The sequence below is a fragment of the Malania oleifera genome, chromosome 6 (genome assembly GCF_029873635.1).
Source record: "Malania oleifera isolate guangnan ecotype guangnan chromosome 6, ASM2987363v1, whole genome shotgun sequence".
Classification (NCBI taxonomy): Eukaryota; Viridiplantae; Streptophyta; class Magnoliopsida; order Santalales; family Ximeniaceae; genus Malania; species Malania oleifera.
This window is the reverse complement of record NC_080422.1, coordinates 27,567,932-27,579,849: the sequence shown is the minus strand read 5'-3', so window position 1 is coordinate 27,579,849 and position 11,918 is coordinate 27,567,932. Positions and strand designations below refer to the sequence as shown.

The following is an 11,918-nucleotide window of genomic DNA, read 5'->3' as shown; positions in this document are numbered from 1 at the left end:
GAAGAGGTTTGGACAGGAATTGCAGTAGACTACTTCGAATTGAAAGTATTCGGGTGTCCAGCCTATGTCCATGTGTCTAGTGAGGAGAGGTCTAAGCTTGACCCGAAGTCTCGTCGTTGCATCTTCTTAGGCTATCCAGAGGGTGTGACTGGATATAAGTTGTGGGACCTAGTTACAAACAGAATGTTGATCAATAGGGATGTAATTTCTGATGAGAAGGCTATGGTGAAGCGTACTCAAGAGTTTGATGAACAGAAACATGAGCTAGAAAACTGGGCAGTGATGAACATATCATGCCGATGAAGTTGTAAACTCAGGGAAAGGGAAATGATCATGGTCCTATGGTTGTAGGGAGCTCTAACTTGGAAAGCCAGCAAGTCGACGATATTCTGTTAAGAAGATCTAGACGCAATATTTGGCCTCTGCCAAGGTATGAGTTTGAAGAGTTAGTATCTTATGTTTTTCTTACTAGTTGCAACGATCCAACTTCATTTCAAGAGGCGGTGCACGATTAGGGGAAAGATAGATGGATGAGAGCAATGATTGAGGAAATGAAGTCACTACGTAAAAATCAAATGTGGGAGTTGAAGGAGCTTCTAGATGGGAAGAGACTGATTAGGTGCAAATAGGTGTACAGGAAGAAGGAGGCAATATCAGAAAAGGTAGGTGAGAAGTTCAAGGCGTGGTTGGTGGTAAAAGGATACTTACAAAAGAAGGGGATAGATTATGATGAGATCTTTTCTCCAGTTGTTCGACATACTTCTATTAGAATTATGTTGGGGTTGGTAGCTCATTTCGATCTTCATTTGGAACAAATAGACGTGAAGACAACATTTATTCATGGTGACTTTGAGGAACAAATATACATGGTACAACCGAAAGGATTTATTGAACCAAGAAAAGAACATTTTGTTTGTAGGTTGAAGAAATCTCTTTGTGGGCTGAAACAGTATCCAAGGCAATGGTATAAACGGTTTGATTCCTATACGATATAAATTGGTTACAAATGATGTGAGTATGAAAACTGCGTATATGTGAATAAACTTGATGATGACTCACTTATTTTCTTGTTATTGTATGTCGATGATATGTTGATAGTTGCAAAAGACTTAACTGAGGTAAATCAGTTAAAGGACCTGTTGTATAAGGAATTTGACATGAAGGATCTTGGTTCAACCAAGAAAATACTTGGGATGGAGATTAACCGAGATAGGACTACAGGGAGATTATAACTATCTTAGAGTGGTTATGTGGAGAAGGTGTTTGAGAGGTTAGCATGGCTGATGCAAGACCTGTGTGTACACCTCCAGTGAATCATTTCAAGTTGTCTACTACAAATTGCCCAAGTTCGGATGAGGGAATTCGGGACATGTCAAAGGTCCCCTATGCTAGTGTTCTAGGGAGTTTAGTGTATGTCATGATATATACAAGACCAAATTTAGCTCATGCAGTGAGTGTGGTGAGCAAGTTCCTCTTTAATCTCGGAAGACAACATTGGGAAGCTGTAAAATGAATACTCAAATACTTGTAGGGTACAATAGATTATAGCATTATGTTCTGCAAGCAACAGGGTTGTCCTTCAGTTATGGGGTTTGTCAATGTAGATTATGCTGGAGATATGGATTATAGAAGGTCTACAACGAGATATGTGTTTACCCTTGTAGGAGGACCAGTATGTTGGATCCATGGTACAGTCTCTGGTAGTATTGTCCACGATTGAGGCGGAACATATGGCAGTTTCCGAAGCTACAAAGGAGGTCTTATGGCTTACTGGTGTACTCAGAGAGCTGAGGTTACAGCAAGATGGTGTGGTGTTACATTATGATAGTCAGAGTGCCATTTACTTAGTGAAGAATTAGGTATACCATGCTAGAACCACGCACATTGATGTGAGGTTCCACAGAGTTCGAGAATTGATTGCTTTGGGTGAACTTGTGTTAGAAAAAGTTCATACGTACAAAAATGTAGTGGATATTCTAACGAAATCAGTTAGTTCTGAAAATTTCAGGCAATGCTTGGACTTACTCCATGTCTTCAAGTAATAGAAGGGAGACATGTCCAACCTAGCGTTTTTAAAATTCATGATGGAGCAAAGAATGAATTGCTATTGATGCTTTTTTTCAAACTTTATACAACCCTATGTAAATGGGAAACATAAAATTGAATCTAATTAATCTACACGCTCATGTCCATATTTAGACGATATTCTAACTTCTCTTAAATAGAAAGTTCACGTAATATCAGTCCCCAATTTTCTTGATACTTGCTGTGATGTTAAGCTAGATTGTTGCCATGAATTATGGCCTTCCTCAATAGGTTCAGTTCAGTTTAAACATTTCTTTAAAGTACAAAACTAAATCCAAACCGAAAACTCGGTTCCCTGCTTTTGTGAACCAAACCGAAACGATTCAAATAAAAAGCTAGACGATTTCAGTTCGGTTAGGGACAATTTGTTAGTTTTGTTATTCCCTTACTTCTCAAAAGGCATATAATAAGTAAGATATATAGAATGTTGTTAGAAGTGTAAATTTGGTTTTAGTTTTCTAGACGCCACCACATTTCTTGACCTTTGCCATTGTAAAATTGTGATAAGAAAGGAATCAAAGCATTCAAAAAATTTCTATGTATATGAGAGACACAACATAACTTATTCTTTAAGCAATCTTAGCTTTTTAAATCGGATGTAATATTTATATTTCATTACAAAAGGTCTGAAAGTCAATAAACTCTTATTTTGCTCATCATATTTACTTTCCTCACAGGAATGCCATATTAAATTCCAACTCAAAACCCTTATTCATTGATATATATATTCTTATATTTTTTTTTCTCTTTAGATGAGTGCAAAAATTTGAGTATGTATAACACCGTAATTTTTTTTTTTAGAAATACATTGTTGCATAAGTTAGAAATAACTTTAATCTATATTAAGAAAACTATATGTGAAATAAATACCTGAATCCATAGATGTGTTTGATTTGATTGTCCAACAGTCTTTAGTAGGGAGTTTTGATCTTCCACAGTCAAATTCTTAAGTACCTCACTTGTGTTCTTCTCTTTAGATGGGGAAAAGAAAGAACATGAAAATGTTTCTGATTTGGCTTGGGGACCATAGCCTTATTAGGTTTTCCTTATATACTAGGTTATTTTAGAAGCCCATCAGTCCTAAATTAACTTTGTATTGGGTTTCTACACATTGCAAAACCCATACCCAATAGATGTTAAAATAGCCCAAAAACATAATTGCTTTTAAATATGTGAACCCACAATAGGAAATTAAAATTTCCTAACAATCTCCCACTTGGGCGACACATAAATATCAGAAACAATTATACTACCCAAACCTTATGTGTACGCAATATGGCTATTATCCTTATAACATCTCCTTAATTCAATCTTGTTCATCTCATATACTAGCATGAGATCAAAGCGGCATTCATTACACTCATATTCCTAACTAAACACATCAATGGTCACAACTCTAATACACTTAATGGCATAGATCGAGTATGAATGTGTAGCATGGTAATATGCATTCTCTTTAACCTTAACATGCATATCTCAACTAGTCCTACCTTATTCCATATGAGATCAACCTTAGTTCCTTAATCTTTAGTTCTTCCAAAAGGAAGATAACATTCAGAGTCACAAATACAAAAAAAAATGCATTCCTTTATTACTTTATTTCTACAAAAAATAAAATCAAATATGAACTCCCACTAAATTGCAACATCTTCAAACAAGACAACTCCTGCACGAGCAATGGGCTCATGAAACACCTTAGGCAGTAAACCCTTGGTGAGTGGATATGCAACCATGGAGTTTGTCCCAATATGTTCTATCGACACTTAACGACTCTGAACCCTTTCCTTAACCACTAGAAAATTTATGTCAATATGCTTTGACTTGGTGGAGCTTCTGTTGTTGTTTGAATACAACACCACAAATTTATTGTCATATAGATCTTGAGCGGTTTTTCAACTCTGTCCAAGATATGCAGCCTCGTGACAAAATTCCGCACCCGAATTCCTTAATTAGATGCCTCGCAGCATGCTATAAATTTTGCTACCATGGTCGAAGGAGTTATGAGAGTTTGCCTAATACTCTTCTAGGAAATAGAACCTTCAGCCAGTAGAAAGATATAGCCAAAAGTGGATCTCTTACTATCTTGGCATTTAATGAAATCAGAATTAGAATACCCAATGATCTCAAGTTGATCTGATTTCCTGTAGGTGAACATGTAGTTTTTTATTCTTTGAAGATACCTCATAACCCTCTTGGTTGCCTTCCAATGATCTAATCATGGGTTACTCAAATATTGGCCTAAAATTTTAACTATGTACACCAAATGATGACACGTACATACTTGAGCATACATAAGACTCCCTACAGTTCACGCATAAAGAATATTTTGCATTTCCTTCTTTTCAACCTTAGTCTTGGGGCATTGACTGAGACTAAACCTTTCTCCCTTAGCTATGGGTGTATCTCCTAGGTGAGAGTCTTTCACGCCAAATCTAGCAAGTACCCTTTTGATATACCTATTTTTTGATAGCCCAAGTCTAGCTCAAGAGTGATCGCTATGTATCTAAATTCCTAATACAAAATAGGTGTCCCCAAGATCTTTTATCTTAATATTTTTGGTTAGAAATCTCTTGGTTTCATGCAATAATCCTATATCACTACTTGCCAGCAATATGTCATTGGCATATAAAATCAGTAATATAACCTTACTCCCACTGACCTTATGGTATACTCAATCATCAACCAAATTTATCTTAAAATCATATGAGATGATTACTTGATGAAACTTGTGATACCATTGACGGGAAGCGTGCTTGAGCCCATAAATGGATTTCTTTAATTTGTAGACTATATTTTCTGAATTTCCAAAATAAAATTTTTAGGTTGAACTATATAAATCATTTCATCAATGTCACCATTGAGAAACTTTGTCTTTACATCCATGTAATAAAGCTCTAAGTCCAAATGAGCCATCAATGCCATTATAATCCTGAAAGAGTCTTTCAATGAAACTGGAGAGAAAGTATCTTTATAATCAATGTCTTCCTTTTGAATGAATTCCTTTGCAACTATACGTGCCTTATATCTCTTAATATTACCCCTTAAAACCTCTTGGTCTTAAATATCCATTTGCAACCAATGGGCTTCACACCTTCGGGTAATTTGACTAGATCCCAAATGTCATTTGCTTTCATGGAATTCATCTCATCATTCATGGCATTAATCCACTTCTAAGAACTTGAACTTTGTTTGACTTGATGCAAGTTGATTGGACCATCTTCCACCACACCTATGTCAAACTCATATTCTTGGAGAAAAAGTAATATAATCATCCGAAATCGCACTTCTCCTTTCTCTAGTGGAGCTCCTTAATGGCGTTACTTCTTGAGGTTGTTGAGTTTGCTTTTCTAGAGCAATATCCTCATTTTGTGTAGGGAGTACAATGATATTGTCTTGTATTCTTTCTTGAATATGTTCAATAGCAATACTAGGAAGAGAAATAAATTCCTCCTCAAAGACAATATCCCTAACCTTATCTCCCCCCATAAACTCAACTTCCTCAAGAAACTTGACGTTTCCCATCTCAAAGAAGGTCCTTGTCGAGCATTCATAAAATTTATAACCCCTTGACCTTTCAGCATACCCAGTAAAGTAGCAGCTCATTATCCTCAGGTCCAGTTTCTTTTCATTTGACCTATATAGCCTAACCTCAGTCGGACAGCCCCAAAGGTGTAAATGCCGAATACTTGGCCTTTTTCTAGTTTAAAGTTTATAAGGAGTTTTAGCTACTACCTTGCATGGCACCCTATTCAGTATATATGCTGTAGTATTTAGTGCTTCTCCCCAGAGAGATTCTAGTAAAGAAGAATGACTAATCACACATCTTACCATATCCTTAAGCATCATGTCTCGTCTCTTAGCAACACCATTCTTGCTAGGTTTCTTTGGCATAGTGTACTGTGGGACAATACCAAATTCCTCTAGGAATTTAGCAAAAGGTCCTAGACGTTGTTCTCCTGATCCGTTATATCTACCATAGTATTCGCCACCACAGTCATATTTGACGCCTTAATTTTCTCGCCTACATGGTTCTTAACTTTGGCTTTGAAAGCCTTGAACACGTCTAGAGATTGTGACTTCTCATGTATCAAATAAAGGTACCCATAGCATGAGCACTCATCTATGAATGTATAAAATACTATTGTCCATTCCAAGAAGCCGTAGGGAATGGGGATCTAGTGGCAAATAAATTTCTTTTTTTTGTCAGTTTCCCCTTAATAAATTCAACACAAACTATAAAGTTTGTTAAGTTAAGGGGTCCCAAGATTCTGTCTGACACAAGCCTTTCCATTCTCTGTCAAGAAATATGTCCTAACTGCTTGTGCCATAAGGTGGCGAAATGCGCCTCAATTTTGCATTTAGTACCTCGTAAACTAATATGCAATGACTCGTTATTAGAGGCAATAGTATCTAACATATATATATATTGTCAACCAATGATCCTATTGCAATCATATTTGAATATTAACAAAAGACAAAATTTATTATTTCCGAAAGAACAAGAATAACCAAATTTGTCCAATACCGAAATTGAAACCAAATTCTATCTAAAAGATGGTACCACACATGTCTCTTCCAAATCCAAAATACAAATGGATTTTAATAACAATCTAAATGTCCCAATTGCCTTAACCTCAACTTTATTGTCGTCACCTATATAGATGAATCTTTCAGCATCAACCGACTTTTAACTTCTCAGGAAGTCATGCATTGACACACTTACGTGAGTAGTAGCACTCAAATCTACCCACCAAGTATGTAAAGGTATTATAGCCAAATTAGCTTCAAAACAAACTAAAGTTAGAAGCATACCCTTCTTTTTCCACCAAGCGGCATAATCAGGACAGTCCCTCTTGAGGTGTCCTCCCTTCTTGTAGAAGTAGCAGCCAAATTCTTGGTCTAGTTTCTTTTACAGTTTTCCTTGGGATGTCCCAACTGCGGCAACTTTATCCTTCTTCCTTTTGTTATCCTTAAAGGAAGTTGCTAAGTGAGTACTTTTCATCTTCTCTCGCTTAATCCTTTCCTCTTCTTGCACACAATGAGCAATAAGCTCATTCAAAGTCCACTTATCCTTCTGAGTGTTATAACTCACAGTGAACTGATTGTATTTTGTTGGAAGGGAAATCAAAACTAAGTGCATGAGAAAATCATCAGACAATTCTAACTTAAGTGTCTTTAGCTTTGAAGCAATATTAGACATTTCCATAACATATTCCCTGATACTATCTTTTCCTTTATACCTCATTTAAACAAGACTAGAAAAAGGATGCTTGTTTCAACCTTTTTGTCTTTTGCAAAACGTTTTTATAGTTCATCAAGAAATACCTTAGCATCATCCTCATCAAACATTCCACCCCTAAATACTTCTGAAACAGAGTGTTTCATGATCACTAGGCTGATTCGATTAGAACGCTCCCACCTCTCCAACTCCCTCTTCATATTAGAGGTACTTGTATCCGTAACGGAGGGAGGTCGTTCTATCCATAGCGCAAGATCCAGATCCATACAACCTAGAACAATCATAACGTTCTCCTTCTAGTTCTTAAAGTTGGAATTGTTAAGTTGTGGAATGGAATTTATGTAGATAGAAATCATAGTAGAAGATGCAGTAATTAAATGTACATTGAAACCAAACAATATGTTTAGTCATAATATACAATTCATACTATATTCCCAAATCAGTTCCATATATACATGACATGTATATTAACAAATAAAAGTGGGCCTCATCTGAAGATACCTAGTACAACATTAATATTCTATCTTTGGACAAAAATATTAACTTGTTAGTGGTATTCTTTATGCAGTGATCAAATATTTACAATAAGTCCTGTCAAACAACAAGTTCTTTGGACCAACTTATTATTCACATGGGTAACCCAACAATTGTAACATTTTTATCACCACAAGTATGCAAGTTGTTTTGCTAGCTATAGCAATGACCTTCTTTTGGGCTAATCATTACTTGCACAAACAACACACATACGTCACTAATGTTTCAATATAAATGCACCAACATAATAAAGGTTACTTGACAACTTAATACTTCAATATACTTATGTTGAAACACTCAACACACAAAAATTACCTTAGAAAGAAAAAAAAAATTTCTTTCCTTCACAGGTGCTGAAACCTAAAGTCCCACTTTTATTTTTATTTATTTATTTTTTTAGCCGGCAAGCCATGAAGAATTTCCTTATTTTTATTTTTCTGTTTTGATTGGAATTACTCCAAATCGATCCCAAACCTTAAAAATCCCAAATTAGGGCTGAAAAAACACGACTTTAAGCATGGTGAATAAAATTCCTTTAACCCTAAAACATGTTGATCCATAAAATCATGCAATAACACATCAAATCAAGATTTTCTTTAAACTTTAGCATGAAAAACTTAGATTTAGGGTTTTAATAGAATCAATATCATTCTTAGATCAGATCATGCACAGTTTCTTAATCAACAACATGATTAGGCTCTGATACTACTTGTTAGAAATAACTTTGATTCATAAAACGTAATAACCCAAGATTAGCATGTTATTCAATTAAGAAAACTAAACGCATAATAAATACCTAGATCCATAGATGTGTCTAATTTTATTGTTCAACAACCTTTAATAAAGAGTTTTGATTTTCCACAGTCAATTCCTTAAGTGTCTCACTTGTGTTCTTCTCTTTAGATGGAGAAAATAAAGAACATGAAATTGTTTCTGAATTGACTTGGGGACCATAACCCTATTAGGTTTTCCTTATATACTAGGTTATTTTAGAAGCCTATCAATCTTAAATTAACTTAGTACTACGTTTCTACATATTGCAAAACTTATACCCAATAGATGTTAAAATAGCATAGTAACATAATTGCTTTTAAATATGTGAGGGCACAATATAAAATTAAAATTTCCCAAGAGCATATATTTGAAAATGTTTTAAAATTGTCTCAGATTCCAAAAGACTATCCAAGTTGAGCAAGCTAAGCTACCTTGATCTGAGCAGCAATGGCTTTTCCCAATCCGTATTAAAGCTTTTAAGGGTACTCCAAGCTCTTAGATATCTATCTCTTGAGGCAAATTCAATTATTGGACAACTTTCTGACTTGGGTATGTGTTTGAAACCTTCTCACTTTTTGGTTTAATTCATTTTAATTCTTAAGCTCATAGTAATTGACAAAAAATGTCTTTTCTTTTTCAAAATTTACACTTCTTTTGCAGATATGTTGAATGATTTTTTCGTTTTCAAATTTTACACTTCTTTTGCAGATACATTAACTTTTAGGAATTTGGAGGTCTTAAATTCGGGGGATAATTTTTTGAGTGGGAGTATTCCTCCAAGTATACTAGCATTACCTTCTCTCAAGGCTTTATCTTTGGCTCACACTAAGTTTAATGGGTCTTTACCTCCAGGTAAGAATTAAGCAGCATGTCTAGCTTATCAATCCATTCATATTAAATTTTCCTTGCAAATTGTTTTGTTCCATGTAGTCCGATGGAAAGAGAATCAAAGCTGTGAAATCATTACTTGTTTGATTTCTTTTGCAGATTTGTGTGAACTGAACAAACTTCAAGAGTTGGATCTTAGTGAAAACAATCTCAAAGGGACCCTTCCTCCATGTTTGAATAATTTGAAAAATCTTAGGCTTCTGGATCTCTCCAAGAATCAATTTACAGGGAAACTTTCTGAATCTCTCATTTCTGGCCTAACAGCAATGGAGTACATTGATTTTAGCAACAATTGATTCGAGGGCATATTCTCATTCAGCTCATTTGCAAATCATTCCAAGCTTGAGGTTGTTCGATTCCACAGTTTCAGTCACAAGTTCCAGGTGGAAACGAACTTATCAATTTGGGTTCCTAAATTTCAACTAAAGGTCCTTAATTTATCAAACTGCAACCTAAATAGACTCTCCGGTGGTCATATTCCAAAATTCCTTTGGGGCCAATACAAGTTAAGAACCATTGATCTTTCTAACAATAACTTGATAGGACATTTTCCCAAGCTGTTGCTAGAAAACAATCCAAGACTAGCATACCTAATTCTTAGGAACAACTCTTTGGTGGGTCAATTTCGTTTGCCACCAATAGCTTGCTTGGATATTGATGTCTTAGAAAATAAGCTGGTTGGTGAAATTCAGTCAAACATAGGGGAGATGATTCCACAAACAATACATCTAAACATTTCTAGAAATGCTTTTGGAGGACATGTTCCATCCTCGATCAGCAACATGAGTGAGATTTGGGGATTGGACATGTCCTTTAACAAATTTTTAGGAGAGGTACCAAAAGAATTGCTTGCAGCTTGCACCCAGTTGGAGTTTTTGGATTTGTCTCACAATATGTTTCATGGTCATATATTTTCAAAACACTTCAATATAAGCAGAATAAGTTTTCTGCGTCTGGACCACAACCAGTTCTCTGGAACTCTACGCAATTTAGCAAATTTGTATGATTTATCGAATTTAGATATTAGCAGCAATTACCTGTCTGGTCAGATTCCTTATTTGTTAGGCAGTAAACACTCGTTGTCTATACTCAACATGCGGAAGAATCTATTCAGTGTTCAATTTTCATGTGAAAATATTCCTAACGAATATTTAGACATTTCTTATAATGATCTTTCAGGAACTTTACCTTCATGTTCAACGCGTTGAGAAGGGAACAAAATTGGAGGATCAATACCAGAAGCTTTTTTGAATTATTCAAAAATATTTTCACTAAACATTAGGAATAACCGTTTATTTGGAAAGATTCCAAGTGTGATTGGATCGCTTTCTAGATTAAAAGTCCTTTTGTTGAGTAGAAACCATTTGAGTGGACTAATACCAAATGAGTTGTGTCGATTAAGTGAAATAAGCATAATGGATCTCTCCAATAACTCTCTTTATGGGTCAATACCCCACTGCTTCAGCAACATCACTTTTGGAAATTTAGGGGCTTACCGATTCAGCTTTTCAAATAATTTGGAATTCACGTGGCTTTGATCTTCATATTGGGAATCTGGAGGTTTACCGAAGGGGCACAAAGAAGTTACTGTGGTAATTCAATATTATGGATGGCAAGAAGAAGTTGGTTTTGTCACAAAAAGCATATTCAGGCCCTACAAGGGTGGGATCCTAAATAACATGTCTGGATTGGACTTGTCATGTAACAACCTCACAGGTGAAATCCCATATGAACTAGGAAATTTAAGTTCAATTCATGCAATGAACTTGTCCCACAATCAATTTTCCGGTCCTATACCAAGCTCTTTCTCAAACCTATGCCAAATAGAGAGCTTGGACCTTTCTTACAACCGTTTGAATGGGGAAATCCCTTCAATACTTGTTGATCTAAACTTCTTGGCAGTGTTTAGCGTGGTTCATAACAATTTATCAGGTAAAGTTCCAAACAAGGGGCAATTCTTGACATTCGAACCAAGTAGTTTCGTTGGAAATCCATTTCTTTGTGGGCAAGTACTGAAAAAAAATGGTAGCCCCATTGTTGAGTCACCTCACTCACCAGACAAAAGCGATGGGAAATGGTATAAAGTGGATCCAGTGACCTTCTTTGCAAGTTTTGCTACTTCATACGTCACATTTTTCTTGGGGGTCATAGCTATTCTCTATGTCAATCCTACTTGGCGACGAAGGTTGTTCTATCTAGCTGAAGAATGGTTCTTTTCATGCTTCTATTTTGTTTATGATGCTATTCGCAAGTTTGTAGCACGCATGCACTGATAGTTGTTATGTAATTAATTATATGTTTGGCTGGTACAAGGTTATGAGAGTCTGTTTAGGTATGATAGGCATACCTTATGTATTGTCCAATATAATGTGTACTATTAATTGAATTATAAATTAGC

The 11,918-nt window shown here is 35.5% G+C and overlaps 1 protein-coding gene across 1 annotated transcript; it reads left to right on the top strand.

Annotated features, from left to right (window-relative positions):
- The first annotated feature begins 1,685 nt into the window (after positions 1-1,685).
- LOC131158521 (receptor-like protein 15) lies at positions 1,686-9,816 on the top strand. The gene is made up of 4 exons (XM_058113391.1): positions 1,686-1,806; positions 9,026-9,181; positions 9,341-9,484; positions 9,620-9,816. The coding sequence occupies exons 1-4, from the start codon at positions 1,686-1,688 to the stop codon at positions 9,814-9,816; spliced, it is 618 nt and encodes a 205-aa protein (XP_057969374.1).
- The last annotated feature ends 2,102 nt before the right edge of the window (positions 9,817-11,918 follow it).

Bases quoted from the DNA above. Each gene is read 5' to 3' on its own strand.
- LOC131158521 (XM_058113391.1), top strand. From the start codon at position 1,686: ATGGTACAGTCTCTGGTAGTATTGTCCACGATTGAGGCGGAACATATG. The intron at 1,807-9,025 runs GTGTGGTGTTAC...AAATTGTCTCAG, and splicing joins GCTGAGGTTACAGCAAGATG to ATTCCAAAAGACTATCCAAG. The intron at 9,485-9,619 runs GTAAGAATTAAG...TTTCTTTTGCAG, and splicing joins TAATGGGTCTTTACCTCCAG to ATTTGTGTGAACTGAACAAA.